Raw genomic sequence first — 20204 nt, forward strand, 5'->3', positions numbered from 1 at the left:
CAATCAATCAATCAATTAAAGTTTTATTTTCCTTCATACAATGCATACATGAATGTATAATTACATAAATAAATTGACAATTAACAAAATAAGTTAAAAGTAAAATAGTGTTATTATTAAATACGGAAAGTCCCTGAAAAGGTTAAAAACCTGAGCGCAGGGGCCGAGATATTTTCTATTTCATTTTCAATTTCTGTCAATTAATATTTCTATTGTAATGTTTTAGTAAACATTTTCTATACTAGTGAGGTGCACATGGAGAAAGATAGGAGAACAATGTTGCCAATCCACTGTCTTGTCAATGTCTTCTATAGACGGTAGCTGATACAGGTTTATTGATGTAATTTTAACTGTTCATTCTAGTTTAAAATAATCAATATATTTTATTAAGCAAGAAATTATGTGTTGCATTAATTTCATGATAAATTTCCAGAATTAAGATGAAATATTTTGTTAATTAATTATTAATTCTACATTGTTAAAAGACAATCTGGCAACAGCTACCTGCTCTATCCCTTTCTAGCTCCTCACTTTTGATAAATTGTTTTTAAAATATGTAGAAATATAACGAGTTTCCAAAATAGTCAATTCAAATTATGAACATTTATAATAATTATATAATTGAAAATATATTTTCTTTACGATTAAAATAATATGATTGGAAAAATATTGGTCTTATAGATTGAGAAAATATAATGAATTTCCAAAATATGCTATTTCTATTATAAACATTTATAATAAAATCTTGGAAAAATATTTTTTCTTTACTATTAAAATAATATGATTGATCATTAGCATGAAAATATGTAACTCTTTAGCAACTTAGTTGATTGACTCATTGTACTAGAAATTTTCTTTACTCAACTTTATTTTCCAACTAACGAGTTACCCATGCTCTGCAAGGGTCTAATTAAAATCTTGACAAACTGAAAACTTGACGTCATAAAATCTTGAAGAATTTGAAATACGACTATAACCATCCTCGGTAAATTAAGAATCTATATGCAGTATTTCAAGTTAATGAGTTGAGTAGTTGAGACGTGATGATGCGTCATTCGTGAATTTCCCATCCCCTACGTGTTTAAGCCAGTTCTTTCCTTCATTATTAATATTGGGGCACCGAGCTTTGCTCGTTTTACTATTATATTGAGCGAGCAATTTCTGTATAAATATTTGTATATATTTTCATATCTGGTTATTAATGTTTAACGGATCTCGAAAACGGCTCTAACGATTTTCACGAAATTTGGAACATAGTAGTTTTATAATATAAAAATTCGATTGCACTAGGTCTCATCCCTGGGAAAACTCGCTGAGGGACATTAAAAGGATGATTCATCCTTGGCTGAAACAGCTGTGGATAGTGAAAAAGAGAGTGAGTATGTGAAAAATCAAAATGTCGCATCCCCGAAATTCATAAGATGACATAGTCCGCTGTGAAATATAAACACGATCATTTTTGAGAATTGTGTTCTGTTTATCAATCAATAAAAATATCAAGCGAAGCTCGGTGCCCCGATGTTTTTTATTTATTGATAAACAGAACACAATTCTCAAAAATGATCGTGTTTATATTTTACAGCTGGCTATAGGCCTACGTCAGCTTATGAATTTCGGGGATGCGATATTTTGATTTTCAACAGAATCACTCGCTCACTTTTTACTATCTACAGACGACGAAAGTCTCAGCTGTTTCAGCCAAGGATGAATAATTATTCTTTTAATGACGTTTAGCGAGTTTTCCCAAGGATGAGACCTAGTGCAATCGAATTTTTATATCATAAACATACTATGTTCCAAATTTCGTGAAAATCGTTACAGCTGTTTTCGAGATCCGGTGAACGTAAATAACCAGCTATAAAAATATAATGGGATAGATCATAAATTGTGATGTGGAAAGCAAATAGGGACCAGTTGGCTCAAAAAATCAGATTCGAGATATCATTCCTCCTCAATAAAGGAGACTATAAGGAGCAATTAAAAGAAAAATTCAGATCGATATCTTGGAAAATGACTGAGTTATACCTATTCAAATATAAAAAATCTGGTGTGGCGCACTCACACAACTTTCCTTGCCGTTATGAAAATTGATCACCTGACGCAAGTGTTCCCGCGCATCTCAAGTCTACTATTCAAAGATTTGAGCCAGCTGGTGACAGGGCAATAACGCTGGAGACACACAAAGTTTGCTATCTCTTCATAGTGAATCATTTAATAGAATCAACAGTTGCCAACAGTTTGCAATAATTGGATAATCACATCTTCTCGAATTTCGAGCTTATTTTTAATTTTAGGTGAAAATGTTACTGAACATTAATTGTAGAGATTTTCATGATCAATCTTTTTCACTTGGAATTTTTTGTTTAAATTGTATCTGAAGCCTGATAATTGGAAATCTAAAATCAAACTTAGCATAGATGGGGTGGAGCTCCTGGAATTTTCACAGTAATGGGACTTGTGGCAGTTGATAGAGCTTATCAATGACTAATCTAGGTATAAATTTAATCAAAATCGTTGGAGCCGTTTTCGAGAAAATCTCGAAAAACCCTGTTTTTGACAACATTTTCGCCATTCTAGCCGCCATCTTGAATTGCATTTGATTGAAACTCTCCCGACAAAACTGGTCCCTTCTCGTTTCCCGCTTCGTTAAACGCTTATGTGTTTACCCTACACCTTACCTGTTACTTGAACTAAAATTAAACTTTCTCTAACTTTAATTAATTTTTTCAGAATGTCAATTTGGAAAACAATTACGAGAGCTTGGGAGTTCGTGGTTTGCCGATCTGGGTCCCCCTTTTGGAGTCATGTACTGTATCAAATGCGAATGTCTACCGGTAAGTTAAATCCATTATTTTTATTCTCATTCCAAACTTTTACTTCTGAAAACTTCTATTTATTTATGAAATAGTATCACATTATCATGTAGAGAATGTTTAAAAATAGCTTAAAGTGTTATTAAATACATATAAAATTACAATATCATGTAAAGAATGTTTATAAATATCTTAAAGTGTTATTAAAAACTTCTAAATAGTTTGATGCTTGAAACTGTAGTGAGGTCCACGTTATAATGGCGGTGTTTGATTAACAATGGTATTGCTATCCTTGTCTATCATTCAACAAAGCTCTATCTCTTTCTCGCTTTGCTCTGTTGCCAGACCGTCTTATAACAATGTAGAAATATAATTAATTAACAAAATATTTCATTTTAATCATGAAAATTTATTATGAAATTATTTAAAAATCAAATTTATAAAACATAATTGAAACACACACACACACACACACACCACACCCCACCCACACACCACACAACACACACACACACACACACCACACACACACACACACACACACACACACACACACACACACACACACACACACACACACACATACAGACCAAAACCCAAAAACCACTTTTTTGGACTCAGGGGACCTTGAAACGTATAGAAATTTAGAAATTGGGGTACCTTAATTTTTTCGGAAAGCAATACTTTCCTTACCTATGGTAATAGGGCAAGGATAAATCATTATCAAAATCTCATAACTATAGTGAGGTCCACGTTATAATGGGAGTGGAGAAAGATAGGAGAACAACGTTGCCGATCTTCGGTCTTGTCAATGCCTTCTATAAACGGTAGCTAGTACAGGTTCATTGATGTAATATTAACTGTTCATTCTCGTTTTAAATCCTTGCTAAACAATTATATTCTATTAAGCAAGAAATTTTATTTCTCAATAATTTCATAATGAATTTTCATGATTAAGATTGAATATTTTGTTAATTAATTATTAATTCTACATTGTTAAAAGACGATCTACTGGTAACAGAGCAAAGTCTCAACTTGATACACAACACCATCATTTGATACAAAACAAGATAGAACTATCTGCTTAGTGGAATTATAGACAAGGATAGCAACACCAATGTTAATCAAATACTGTCATTATAACGTGGACCTCACTATAGCAATATTAGTGATCGACATAACGACAATATGATACAGTATCATCTCAACTTGATACACAACACCATAATTTGATACAAGACAGGATAGAGCTATCTGATTAGTGGAATGATAGACAAGGATAGCAATACCATTGCTAATCTAACACTGCCATTATAACGTGGACCTCATTATAGTTCAATGCAATGCTTGAAACCAGATGCAGGTCTGAAACCTCTAAGATATTTCAAAATCTTTTTTTCGAAAACTTTTGGCTGATGCAAGCTGTTGACTGTGACTCGAAAGATTTTCAATGAAAGTGAAATTTGATTGGATGAACGCCAGGAAATTCGGTGATGGGGCTTTTTAGGGTTGGGCGTAGACTTAGAGAGAGAGGGAGTGTGAGAGAGTGTGTGAGTAAATGAGAAAGAAACGACGGGATGACTGAGAGAGAGAGAGAGTGAGAGAGAGGGGGGAGAGAGAGAGAGAGAGTGGGAAAGTGAGAGAGTGAGTGGATGAGATGAAAATTAGTGGTAGAAAATTGATTAATTTACAAAATATTAGGACTTAGAGAGAGAGGGAGCGTGAGAGAGTTTGTGAGTGAATGATAAAGAAAGGACAGGGTGTGACTCTGTGAGAGAGAGAGAGTGGGAAAGATAGAGAGCGATCGGATGAGATGAAAGTTATTGATAAAAAATTAATTAATTTACAAAATATTAATCTTGATTATGAAAACTCATCATGAAATTATTTAAAAATATAATTTCTAGCTTAAAAAAATATAATTGATTATTTTAAACTAGAATAGTTAAAGAATTTTAAAGTACTATTTTCATGTAAAATTGGTATTGTACCGTTGGAAGTTGAATAAATAAATAAATAAATAACAGTTGATATCACATCAATAAACCTGTATCAGCCACCGTCTATAGAAGGCATTGGCAAGACAGAGGCTCGGCAACGTTTTACTCCTATCTTTCTCCACTGCCATTATAACGTGGACCTCACTATACTCTTCTCACGCCTTCTCCTCCTCCTCCCCCTCCTCCTACTACCAGTCATCATTCGTATTCCTCTTTAATCTATCTTCTCCATCTCCTCCTTCTCCTTTTTCCTCTTTCTCGCTTCCTCCTCCTCCTCCTCTTCACTTCTACCACCTTCTTCTTCATCTAGTTCATCACGTCATACCCTTCTCTTCCTTCTTCTTCTTCTCCTCCTTCTTCTTCTTTCTTCTTCTTCTTATTCTTCTCTTCTTCTTCTTCTTCTTCTTCTTTTTTCTCCTTCTTCTTCTCCTTCTCCTCTTTCTCTCCTATTTGGTAGAGAGTTAGTGGGGAGGATATTTTGAATATTGTTTCCGAAGAATGGACATTGATATGTCCAAAGCTCCGCCAATTTATGTAGATGCATAACAATATAATTATTATCTATAGTTATTATATTACAAATTGCTTTTTCATATCATATACAGTTCAATAATTATTTTCTTACTCTATATTATTATTATGTAAATTCATCTATAATGTTGCTGTATTGTAAGCTATTGTATATAAGTGTATAAGCCAGTATATATTGTTGTAATCTACATAAATAAAGTACTTAATCAATCAATCAATCAATCCTTCTTCACCTCACCTCCTTCTTCTTCTCCTTCTCCTCCTTTCTCTTTTTCTTCTTCTTCTTTTTCTTCTTCTTCTTCATCTTCTTCTTTTTCTTTCTCTCCTTCTCTCCTTCACCGTCACATCCTTCTTCTTCACCATCTCCTCCTCCTCCTCCTCCTCCTCATCCCCTTCCTCCTCCTCCTCCTCTACCTCTTCCTCCTCCTACTACTCCTCCTCCTCCTCCAAGTCTTCCTCACACAATGACCCTCCTGCTGAATTCTTAGAATCAAACAGCAGACAGTCTGACATACAGACAGACATTCCTGTAAAGAAATTTTGTCAAATGATAAGTCACTGCTTTCTATTGTAAAGGTGCCAGACTGTTTTGTTTCGCAAAGCTGCAACGGGTGTAGGGAAGAAAGAGAAAGAGATAGTGTGTGTGGGAGAAAGAGTGTGAGAGGACGAGGTGAGAAGAATGAGTAAGGAGAGACGGGAAGAGAGAGAGAGAATGAGTGAGATAGATCAGAGTTCTTTATTTATGTATGTTAAAATATATTTACTGGCTTATACACTAATTTACATTAAATGACGGTAATGCTAATTATTCAACGAATTTTACAAGTATAAACAATCAATCAATGAGAATAAAGATTGAATGCAATTATTAGAGTAACGATGATATAATATTGTAATGTAACTTCATAAATCGGCGGTTTTTCAACAAATAATTGTCGATTCTCTAAGAAGAATATGAAATTATAATATCCTTCCCATCAACACACGACCGAGAGAGAGAGAGAGAGAGAGTGTGTGTGTTTGAGAGAGAGAGAGAGAGGGAGAGAGAGAGAGAGATTGATTGATTGGTTGATTGATTGAGTACTTTATTTATGTAGATTACAATATATACTGGCTTATACACTTATATACAATAGCTTACAATAAAGCAGAATTATAGATGAATTTACATAATATAGACTGAAAAAATTATTATTGAACTGTATATATGATATGAAAAAAAGCAATTTGGAATAACTATAGATAATTTATATTGTTATGCATCTACATAAATGGCGGAGCTTTGGACATATCAATGTCCATTCTTTGGAAAGAATATTCGAAGTATTCTTCCCACTAACACTCTACCAAAAGAGAGAGAGAGAGAGAGTGAGTGAGTGAGTGAGTGAAGAAAGAGTGTGAGAAAGAGATGAATAGTATGATAATGAAATAGAGAGAAAGAGATGAAGAGAAAGAAAGAATGATTAAGAGAATTTTGTGGGAAGCAGTTGAAGACACGGCACATTTAAGACGATGTTTTATTTTAAATTTCAATTGAATTAGTAACTATTTGTCGTTCTCTTAAAACACAGGGGCTGTCCCAAAAGTAATTGGACAAATCCGTCTGGTCTATGTTTTTTCTTTTGAATTTCTCGAGTGACTCAGATCTTGTACGAATTGGAACTGAATCTGTCTTTGAGGGGGCACATCTTTTGATGATATATTTTTATGGTATTCATTCGTTTTTTTGATTTCATTTAAAACCAGTATTAACTAGTAGTTCTGTGAACAGTAGATCTCACGCAGTATTCTCATCCACAAGTACCCGATTGAAACTATAGACCTTAAGGAAAATTAACATTTTGTTAATAACTTCGGTGTAAACCCAGCTTAAAGATGCATACCACTTTAATGTCTTTGATTGAAACTATAGACCTTATACAAATACAGCAATAGACTGGCTTCTCCACACATCTGTGTAATCACTTGTCAGCTGATTTATGATGAATCTGATGAATCTGATTTATGATTCATCTTGTCTGATTTTTACTCCAATATTGGCGTATGAAGGGGGCTCCTTTTTCCTTTCATATTATCCTTGAAATGCAAAATTTCCAAAAACCTTGTATATACGTCAACGCGCAATTAAAAAAGGAACATACCTGTCAAATTTCATGAGAATCTATTATCGCGTTTCGCCGTAAATGCGCAACATATAAACATATAAACATTTAAACATTAAGAGAAATGCCAAACCGTCGACTTGAAACTTAGACCTCACTTCGCTCGGTCAATTATTAGCTATACTGTCTTATAGTAGACTAACAGGTAACTTGTGCTCCGATAGTATCTAAAAGCTTTACACCTAAAAACTTGGCTTCCTAAAATTTTGAAGAATTGAAAATATTCCTATAACCATCCTCGGTAAATTAAGAATGTATATGCAAAATGTGAAGTTAATGAGTTGAGTAGTTGAGACGTGATGATGCGTCATTCGTGAATTTCCTATCCCCTGCGTGTATAAGCCAGTTCTTTCCTTTATTATATTATAGACTAGTAGTAAGTTACCCGTGCTCCGCAAGGGTCTGATTAGAAACTTGACACCTAAAAACTTGGCCTCCTAAAATCTTGAAAATAGGCCTATAACCATCCTCGGTAAATTAAAAATCTATATGCAAAATTTCAAGATAATCAGTTGAGTAGTTGAGACGTGATGATGCGTCATTCGTGAATTTCCTATCCCCTACGTGTATAAACCAATTCTTTCCTCAAATTATCGATTTTTGTTGTTTTTGTATTATATATTTGTCTATAGTGAGTAAGATTGGAATATAGAAGATGCAATTAATATGAAATATTGGGGACCGAGCTTCGCTCTGGAGTACAAAAGCATAAAAAAATTATTACGAATGAAGAAATTATAATAACATTCATACAGAAATGTTCTATCTAATCACAATAAATTGAGATTAATTCCCAGTGGAATGCAAAAATTTCCCTCACAAAGGCCCAGTTGCACAAAAGCCGGTTAAATTTTAATCCTGATTAGTTTAACGTGAACCAAATCAAAGAAGACCATTTCAAAAAGATGGATCTACTGGAATTAATCAGGATTTAAAAATAACCCGGCTTTTTTGCAACCGGCACTAAGTACCTGATTGAATGATTACAAAAGTTCAACAGCTGAGTCACAATTTCGACACAGTCCCACACACATGAACTCGCTCACTCACTTCCATCACCAACAGACGACGAAATTATTATTATCAGATGTTTTCCCAAGGATGAATAATAATTATCCTTTTAATGTCCTTCAGCGAGTTTTCCCAGGGATGAGACCTAGTGCAATCGAATCTTTATATTATGAACCTACTATGTTCTGAATTTCGTGAGAATCGTTAAAGCCGTTTTCGAGATCCGGTGAAATACAAACATATAAACATCTAAACATCCAAACATATAAGCAGAAGTTGCTCGTTTAATAGTATAGGATATTGCTAAATAAATCTTGCAATCTCCCTGCAACTACAGCCCTAATAGAGCTATCAAGGGATTTATCTAAAATTTGTCAATTAAAAGTAAGGCCCTGCTGCACAAAAGCCGGTCAAATTTTTAACGGTGCTTAAAATTAGAGAAGGTTTTTTTTTCAAAAGACAGCTTCTCTGATTGGTTCGCGTGGAATTGATCATGATAAAAACCTTAACCGGCTTTTGTGCAACCGGCATTTAGTAATTAGAAAGTTATAAGAATGTATCATTGAATTATGAAAATATATATTCCCTTGATGAGTAGAATGAAATATATTTGAGATAGAACTTACTGTTCATTATTAACTAGACTCAAAACCTCTAATATCAGATTAGACACACCTGGATGACTTGAATTAGAGCTATAGTGAGGTCCACGTTATAATGGCTGAGTTTGATTAGCAATGGTATTGCTATACTTGTCTATCATTCAACAATTCGGATAGCGCTATCTCTTTCTCGCCTTGCTTTGTCGTCAGATCGGCTTTTAACAATGTAGAATTAACAATTAATCAACAAAATAATTCATCCTAATTATGAAAATTCATTAAGAAATGATTGAAAAATGAAATTTCCAGTTTAATAAAATATAATTGATTATTTTAAACGAGAATGAACAGTTAATATTACATCAATAAACCTGTATCAGCTACCGTCTATAGAAGGCATTGACTAGACAGAGGATCGGCATCGTTTTTCCCCATCTTTCTTCACTGAATTAGAGCTATAGTGAGGTCTACGTTATAATGGCAGAGTTTGATTAGCAATGGTATTGCTATCCTTGTCTATCATTCTACAATTCGGATAGCGCTATCTCTTTCTCGCCTTGCTCTGTTGCCAGATCGACTTTGAACAATGTATAATTAATAATCATTAATTAACAAAATATTTCAATTCATTATAAAATTGTTGAAAACTATAATTTCTTGCTTGATAAAATGTAAATTGATCATTTTAAACGAGAATGAACAATTCAATAAACCTGTATCAGCCACCGTCTATAGAAAGCATTGATTAGACAGAGGATCGGCAACGTTTTTCTCCTATCTTTCTCCACTGCCATTATAACGTGGACCACACTATCATAATTATTATATTAAGCCATCAATTTCTGTATGTCTGTTTATATTTTTATATCTGGTTATTTTCATGTTCAACGGATCTCGTAAACGGCTCTAACGATTTTCACGTAATTTGGAACATAGTAGGTTTATGATATAAAAATTCGATTACACTAGGTCTCATCCTTGGGAAAACTCGCTGAACGACATTAAAAGGATAAATTCATCCTTGGCTGAAACAGCTGTGGATAGTAAAAAAGTGAGTGAGCTAGTGAGTATGTGGAAAATCAAAATATCGCTTCCCCGAAATTCATAGATTGACATATAGCCAGCTGTGAAATTTGAACACGATCATTTTAGAGAATTGTGTTCTGTTTATCAATAAATGAAAATAACGAGCAAAGCTCGGTGCCCCGATATTATCTACTAAAGAAGGTAGTCAAAACGGTAAATTGGCAACAGTGTGTTCCTATCATTCCCACGTGACTGACACTATAAGACAGTTTAGAACAAAACGAAACTACAAGAATAGTATCCTAACAGTTCATGCAAACTAATTCCAAACAGATGTCTTTAACAATGGTTTAGAAGCTAGTAGACAGGGTGTCTCTGAAATCGACTCTCTCACTCACTCTCTATCTCACTCTATCCTTCTTACTGTATCTCTATCTCTATCTATATATCTGTTTCTCTCTTTGACTTATTCCCTCACTCAGTATTTCACCCTCTCTCACTCTCTCTCACACTTCCTCACTCACTCACACTCTCTCAATCTATCTCTCTCTATCCTTCTCTTTGTCTCTCTATATCTAGTTCTCTGTATCTATATATCTGTCTCTCTCGATGGCTTATTCCCTCTCTCTCTCTCTCTCTCTCTCTCTATCACCCTCTTACTCCCTCCCTCTCTCACCCTCTTCTCTTTCTTGGTAGAGAGTTAGTGGGAAGGATATTTTTAATATTGTTTCCGAAGAATGGACATTGATATGTCCAAAGCTCCGCCAATTTATTTAGATGCATTACAATATAATTATCTATAGTTATTATATTACAAATTGCTTTTCCATATCATATACAGTTCAATAATTATTTTCTTAATCTTGCTGTATTGTAAGCTATTGTATATAAGTGTATAAGTGTATATTGTAATCTATATAAATAAAGTACTCAATCAATCAATCAATCAATCACTCACTATTTCTCTCTCACTTACTATCTATCTCTCACTCACTATCTATCTCTCTCCACGGTCGTGTGTTAATGGGAAGGATGTCTTATATCCTTCTAAAAGAATCGACAATTATTTGTTGAAAAACCGCCGTTTTATGAAGTTACATCACATTATTATATTATCGTTATTCTAATTGCATTTCTATATTTATTCTCATTTATTAATTATTTATACTTCGTGAAATTCGTTGAATAACTAGCATTATCGTCATTTAATGTGAATTAGTGTATAAGCCAGTAAATATTGTAACAAACATAAATAAAGAAATCTAATCTATCTCTCTCTCTCACTCACTATTTTTTTCTCTCTCTCACTCTCTCTACCTATCTATCTCTCTCTCACACTAGCTATTTTTCTCTCTCTCTCTCACTCTTTCTACCTATCTATCTATCTCTCTCTCACACTAGCTATTTCTCTCTCTCTCTTTCTCTCTACCTATCTTTCCATCTCTAACACTCACTATCTATCTCTCTCCATCCTTCTCACTGTCTCTCCATATCTATATCTCTAAGTTTATATCTGTCTCTCTCTATGGCTTTTTCCCTCACTCGGTATTTCTTCCTCTCTCACTCACTCTCTATCTCTCTCTATCCCTCTTTCTGTCTCACTATGTCTATATCTCCATATCCATATATCTATATCTCTGTATCTATATATCTGTCTCTCTCTATGGCTTATTCATTCACTCGGTATTTCTTCCTCTCTCTTTCTCAATCACTCTCTCTCTCACACACCCTAGAGCCACATTGTCTCTCTCTCAGCTTTGAGGACACAGGGACATTCCAAACCCAATCCGTTAGTTTGTACCCATCCTATCAATATAAACTACTTAAATGTGTGCTCTGACTATTAATAATGGCCAACATGTGTTTTGACTTAGCAACAGATATAGGTGCCAAGCTGTCTCCCTGTGTTACACCCTTTCAAACTTATAACTATAGTGACGTCCACGTTACTAGTTGACCGAGCGAAGTGAGGTCTAAGATTCAAGTCGACGGTTTGGTATTTCTCTTAATGTTTAAATATTTTATGTTTTTTGGGCATGTTCCTTTTTAAATTGCGCGTCGACGTATATACAAGGTTTTTGGAAATTTTGCATTTCAAGGATAATATAAAAGGAAAAAGGAGCCTCATTCATACGCCAATATTACCGTAAAAATCAGACTATAGAATTATTCATCATAAATCAGCTGTCTAGTGAACTATAATTCTACCCGTTCAAAAACATCGAACATTTTGAAAATGTATATTTCCATTAACGTTAGTAGAGAGTTGACTATAATACTACCCGTTCAAAAATATCGAACATCTTAAAAATAGTATCTTTCCATCATAATAATTACTACCCGTTCAAAAACATCAAACATCTTGAAAATTGTATGTTTCCATCAACGTTGTAGACAGTTGCAGCCAGACCTGATAACAGCGCTCACACTCACATTCCGGGACGACACGTCACGGTACGATAGGACAGAAGGCTCTATGTTTATTTAGGATTCTTTCAAGACATTTTTAATTGATAAATTATTTATTAATTTTTGAGAAAACATAACACAACCTGTTTTTGAGAAACAGGTCAATGTAACTCACTGAGCGCGAGGTCTACTGTTCACAGAACTACTAGTAGCTCTGTGAACAGTAGACCTCACGCAGTATTCTCATCCACAAGTACCTGATTGAAACTATAGACCTTATGGAAATACAGCAATAGACTGGCTTCTCCACACATCTGTGTAATCACTTGTCAGCTGATTTATGATGAATAATTCTATAGTCTGATTTTTACTCTAATATTGTGGTATGAAGGAGGCTCCTTTTTCCTTTTATATTATCCTTGAAATGCAAAATTTCCAAAAACCTTGTATATACGTCGCCGCGCAATTTAGAAATGAACATACCTGTCAAATTTCATGAGAATCTATCACCGCGTTTCGCCGTAAATGCGCAACATATAAACATTTAAACATTAAGAGAAATGCCAAACCGTCGACTTGAATCTTAGACCTCACCTCGCTCGGTCAACCATAGTGAGCTCCACGTTATAATGGCAAGGTTTGCTTAGCAATGGTATTGCTATCCTTGTGATGCTCTCTATAAGCTCATAATCAGCATGGATTTTTTCCGTCGTTTTTTTTAAATTATAAGAGCAAAAATAGAAAAAAATTGGTGACGAATGTATTTTTTCAAAAATGTCACACCTTCAAGAGCGGATATCTCGAAAACTAGAGGAGATATGAAAAAAGTTTTGGAATGAATGTTGTAGGAAATTATGTAAGCTGTAATTTGTTATATGACAGTCAAGTCTTTAGGATACATAGTTTTCGAGTTTTATGCGAGAAACCTGATGCATTTCAGGCAATTTTACCCATAATTACCCACTTTTCATATTCAATGGTAACTGTAGGAAAAACTTAATGTGAAATACGTGCGCAAAGTTCCTCTGCTGCACTCAAGAAACCATTCCGCCCTCGCCTACGGCTCGGGCGTAAACGTTTCTTTCGGTGCAGCAAACTGACACTTTGCGCACTAGTTGCACAAATAACTATTAAAAATCTGTTGCAATAACTCTCGGCGGGCCGGACAGAATCCATCCGCGGGCCGTAGGTTGGAGAGCCCTGCTTTAGGTAATTAATTATACATTACTAGTAGCTCTGTGAACAGTAGACCTCACGCAGTATTCTCATCCACAAGTACCTGTTTGAAACCTTATGGAAATACAGCAATAAGACTGGCTTCTCCACACATCTGTGTAATCACTTGTCAGCTGATTTATCTATATATATAAAAGCGAAATGGCACTCACTCACTGACTGACTCACTCACTCACTCACTCACTCACTCACTCACTCACTCACTCACTCGCATAACTAAAAATCTACCGGACCAAAAACGTTCAAATTTGGTAGGTATGCTAAGTTGGCCCTTTAGAGGCGCACTAAGAAATCTTTTGGCAATATTTTAACTCTAAGGGTTGATTTTAAGGGTTTAAAGTTCGTCTTTTAGCATGTATATTCTTCTTCTCCCAATCTCTTAATTATAATTGAAATTTCCATATCATATGTTACTATAGAACTATAATCTGGATAGAGTACCTCATCGAAATAGTCGTTAACTGGCAACTAAATTAATAATTTTGTCAGCTTGGCATTAAGTTGAGTTGACTTTGTTAGGTTGGCACCAAGTTGAAGATTTGAATGCATTTATCGCGGAAAAACTGATTGGGCACTGCTACTTCAATCCTGGGAAATATTATATTAATAGCCGTCAGGCTAGCTTCGCTCGCCATATCCGTTTAGCCAGACGTTTAGTCTGGACCCCCGACTTGATCGTCCTAACATATGATTAAAATGCTCAAATGAAAAATGCAGGCGAGCGGAGCGAGCCTGCTGATCTCATTCTAGAACGATCCAGTCGGGGGTCTAGGGGGCGGAGCCCCCTAGACAGACGGATATGGCGAGCGAAGCGAGCCTGACGGCTAGTAAATATATATTTTTAAAAATCTGTTGCAATAACTCTCGGCGGGCCGGACAGAATCCATCCGCGGGCCGTAGGTTGGAGAGCCCTGCTTTAGGTAATTAATTATACATTACTAGTAGCTCTGTGAACAGTAGACCTCACGCAGTATTCTCATCCACAAGTACCTGTTTGAAACCTTATGGAAATACAGCAATAGACTGGCTTCTCCACACATCTGTGTAATCACTTGTTAGCTGATTTATGATGAATAATTCTATAGTCTGATTTTTACTCTAATATTGGCGTATGAAGGAAGCTCCTTTTTCCTTTTATATTATCCTTGAAATGCAAAATTTCCAAAAACCTTGTATATACGTCGACGCGCAATTTAAAAAGGAACATACCTGTCAATTTTCATGAAAATCTATTACCGTGTTTCGCCGTAAATGCGCAACATTTAAAACATTCAACAATTTTAACATCTAAACATAAGGAGAAATGTAAAACCGTCGACTTGAATCTTAGACCTCACTTCGCTCGGTAAAATATTTTTATATACATAATAGTTATTTATACATTAATTGTCATATACATAATTGTTAATCATACATTAATTTTTATAAACATAATAGTTAATTATACAATTACTACATTGTTGAAATCGATCTGGGAACAGTGCGGAGGTAGAAAAGGATATCTCTATCTGCTTTGTAGAATGATAGACAAGGATAGCAACACCAATGTTAATCAAATACTGCCATTATAACGTGGACCTCACTATAGAGTCTGCACCAGTTATACTACTTAGAACTAAATATAGTTATATATACTAACTAGTCCTGGTAGTGATACTAGTCATATATATATGACTAGCTAGTCAGACATATGACGCAATATATTCAAGGAGCATAACCTTGGTCTTCATTACATTATTTCTAGTCTCCTTCCTTGTTCTAAATATGTACAACTAACATTATCATTTATTGGCTTTCCTTCTCTTCTACTTCTTCTTCCTTTTCTTCTTCTGCTTCTTCTCTCTCCCCTTGTTCTCCTTCCTCTCCATCTTCTTATTCTCCGGCTTCATCTTCTTCTTTTTCTTCAACTTCTTGGATTACATCTAGTCTACATCATCATCTCCTTCTTTTTCTTCTTCTACCTCTACTTCTTTCTCTTCATTTTCTTCTTCCTCTCCTTCTAACGTTTTGGTAGAGAGTTAGTGGGGAGGATATTTTTAATATTCTTTCCGAAGAATGGACATTGATATGTCCAAAGCTCCGCCAATTTATGTACATGCATAACAATATAATTATCTATAGTTATTATATTACAAATTGCTTTTCCATATCATATACAGTTCAATAATTATTTTCTTAGTCTATATTATGTAAATTCATCTATAATTTTGCTGTATTGTAAGCTATTGTATATAAGTGTATAAACCAGTATATATTGTAATCTACATGAATAAAGTACTCAATCAATCAATCAATCAATCAATCTCCTATTTCTACAACTCCTTCCTTTTGTTTTTGTGTTTAATCTACTTCAGCAACTATTCTTTCCCCTTCTTTGATTTCATCTACATCTTCTTTTTTTATTTCATCCGCGTCTTCTTTCTCTATTTCATCTACGTCTGCTTATTTTAGCACCATCTTATATGACTGCTTCTAGGTCATATTCACTGCATAATTTTTGAACAAATTTAGAAAAAATGTTTTTATATATTTTTCTGCAGTCCATGAAGCTTATTAATATATTAATCACTATTACTTTTTATCAAAATATCATTAATAAATTATTATGATCCTCTGGTCGCAATCTCCATCAACTGAATTCCTCGTGTAATTCAGTGATAATGATAGGACGGCATAATTGTCAAGTTTCTCTTTCCACCGCCTTCTTTAGTGGATAGCTGTGATTCAAGACATCCCGGTATATCTGATTAAATATTAATTGTTGATTCTTGTTTATAATGATCAGTTCCATCTCAAATGTAATGAATAATGAATTTTTTGCCAAATACAAGAAATATTTTCACAAAAAAAAATCTGGTGTGGCGCACTCACACAACTTTCCTCGCCGTTATGAAAATTGATCACCTGACGCTAGTGTTGCCGCGCATCTCAAGTCTACTTATTCAAAGATTTTAGCCAGCTGGTGACAGGGCAATAACGCTGGAGGGTCTGCTATCTCTTTATAGTGAATGATTTAATAGAATCAACAATAATTTGCAATTGAATAATCACAATTTCTCGAATTTAAAAGCTTATTTTCAATTTAAGGTGAAAATGTTACTGAACATTAATTGTAGAGATTTTCATGCTCAATCTACTCCACTTGATTTTTTTGTTTAAATTGTATCTGAAGCCTGATAATTGGGAATCTAAAATCGAACTTTGCATTGATGGGGCGGAGCTCCTGAAATTTCTACAGATATGGGACTTGTGGCAGTTGATAGAGCTTATCGATGACTATTTTAGTTAGAGCTTTAATCAAAATCGTTGGAGCCGTTTTCGAGTAAATCGCGAAAAACACTGTTTTTGACAACATTTTCGCCACTTTAGCCGCCATCTTGAATCGCATTTGATCGAAATTGTTCGTGTCGGATCCTTATATTGTAAGGACCTTACGTTCCAAATTTCAAGTCATTCCGTTAATTGGGAGATTAGATATCGTGTACACAGACGCACATACACTCATACACACACACAACACACCACACACACACACACACACACCACACACACACACACACACACACACACACACCACAGACCAATACCCAAAAAACACTTTTTTGGACTCAGGGGACCTTGAAACGTATAGAAATTTAGAAATTGGGGTACCTTAATTTTTTTCGGAAAGCAATACTTTCCTTACCTATGGTAATAGGGCAAGCAAAGTAAAAATCATTAAATTACAATAGTTTTTGGCGTGACTGGAAAAAGAAGCCTTGAGCTCCAGCCACGAGTTCTAAGAATAAGTTCTAATAATAATTCTAATAAATAAAATAATATGTTTCATTTGTCGAAAAAATATATCGTTTCATTATTCGATAATACCCAGAGCGGATTGCTCTATCCTGTTTTGTATCAAATTATGGTGTTATGTATCAAGTTGAGATGATACTGTATCATGTGTGTTGATACTGTAACATATTGACAATGACATATGACAATATTGACATATTGACAATGATATGTCAATGACATATTCTTGCAAGTTAAGTAAGATGTTCTTGTAGTTCATTGTGTTCATACAAGGCCTGTGAACAATTTGGCAAAGGTGCGGATTTGGAAAAAGATAGCGCTATCAAAAAGATAACAACAAGATAGCAACACCAATGTTAATCAGGTGCTAACTTACAACGTGGACCTCACTATAGGGTGATGATAGACAAGGATGATACGAAAATGATACGAAGATTATACGAAGATGATATAAACGATGATAGACAAGGGTAGCAACACCAATGTTAATCAAATACTGCCTTTATCAGAATTTTTGAAGTGAAAGTGAAATCTTAACCTTATTCTTTTTTGAATCTTTTATTTGTAAAAATCTGGGAGAAGACAGTTTTGGGCTATGCCTGTTGTCTTCTCCCAATCATATTATATTTATTATAATTATGATTTGTAATTGTCAATGACATAAATAAATAAATAAATAAATTATAACGTGGACCTTACTATAGCAATTAGTGTTCGACAATATGATACAGTATCATCTCAACTTGATACTCAACACCATAAATTGATACAAAACAGGATAGCGCTATCTGCTTTGTGGAATAATAGACAAGGATAGCAACACCAATGCTAATCAGATACTGCCATTATAACGTGGACCTCACTTTTGCAATTTGTGGTCGACAATATGATATAGTATCAACACAATAAGATACAGTATCATCTAACTTGATACACAACGCCATAATTTGCAACAAAACAGGATAGAGCTATCCACTTTGTTGAATGATAGACAAGGATAGCAATACCTTTGTTAATCAAATACTGCCATTATAACGTGGACCTCACTATAGAACAAGAACCACCACAACATGATACAGTATCACCAGACATAGTACAGTATCAACACTATATGATACAGTATTATCTCAACTTGATATACAACACAATAATTTGATACAAAACATGATAGAGATGTCTGCTTTGTGGAATGATAGACAAGGATAGCAACACCAATGTTGATCGAGTACTGCCATTATAACGTGGACCTCACTATTATAGCGATTAGTGTTTGACATAACGACAATATGATACAGTCTCACCTCACATGATACAGTATCAACACAATATGATACAGTATCATCTCAACTTGATACACAACACCATAATTTGATACAAAACAGGATAGAGCTATCTGCTTTGTAGAATAATAGACTAGGACATCAAACCAATCCTAATCAAATACTGCCATTATAACCTGGACCTCAATATAGCTATTAGTGTTGGAAATAACAATAATATGATACAGTATCAACACATGATACATATTTTTATTATCTCAACTTGATACGCACCACAATAATTTGATACAAAACAGGATAGAGCTATCTGCTTTGTAGAATAATAGACTAGGATATCAAACCAATCCTAATCAAATACTGCCATTATAACCTGGACCTCAATATAGCTATTAGTGTTGGAAATAACAATAATATGATACAGTATCAACACATGATACTATATTTTTATTATCTCAACTTGATACGCACCACAATAATTTGATACAAAACAGGATAGAGCTATCTGCTTTGTAGAATAATAGACTAGGATATCAAACCAATCCTAATCAAATACTGCCATTATACCTGGACCTCAATATAGCTATTAGTGTTGGAAATAACAATAATAGATACAGTATCAACACATGATACTATATTTTTATTATCTCAACTTGATACGCACCACAATAATTTGATACAAAACAGGATAGAGCTATCTGCTTTGTAGAATAATAGACTAGGATATCAAACCAATCCTAATCAAATACTGCCATTATAACCTGACCTCAATATAGCTATTAGTGTTGGAAATAACAATAATATGATACAGTATCAACACATGATACTATTTTTTATTATCTCAACTTGATACGCACCACAATAATTTGATACAAAACAGGATAGAGCTATCTGCTTTGTAGAATAATAGACTAGGATATCAAACCAATCCTAATCAAATACTGCCATTATACCTGGACCTCAATATAGCTATTAGTGTTGGAAATAACAATAATAGATACAGTATCAACACATGATACTATATTTTTATTATCTCAACTTGATACGCACCACAATAATTTGATACAAAACAGGATAGAGCTATCTGCTTTGTAGAATAATAGACTAGGATATCAAACCAATCCTAATCAAATACTGCCATTATAACCTGGACCTCAATATAGCTATTAGTGTTGGAAATAACAATAATATGATACAGTATCAACACATGATACTATATTATCTCAACTTGATACGCACCACAATAATTTGATACAAAACAGGATAGAGCTATCTGCTTTGTAGAATAATAGACTAGGACATCAAACCAATCCTAATCAAATACTGCCATTATAACCTGGAC

At 34.3% G+C, this 20204-nt stretch overlaps 1 protein-coding gene across 1 annotated transcript in view; it reads left to right on the top strand.

The window, feature by feature from the left end:
• The window catches only part of LOC111049655 (dorsal-ventral patterning protein Sog), a 106786-nt gene that overhangs the window by 44517 nt on the left and 42065 nt on the right, over nucleotides 1-20204 (top strand). The window contains 1 exon segment of the mRNA XM_039440591.1: nucleotides 2731-2834. Within this exon segment, the coding sequence (XP_039296525.1) occupies nucleotides 2731-2834 (104 nt within the window).

This window comes from Nilaparvata lugens, chromosome 14 (assembly GCF_014356525.2).
Source record: "Nilaparvata lugens isolate BPH chromosome 14, ASM1435652v1, whole genome shotgun sequence".
NCBI classification, from domain to species: domain Eukaryota; kingdom Metazoa; phylum Arthropoda; class Insecta; order Hemiptera; family Delphacidae; genus Nilaparvata; species Nilaparvata lugens.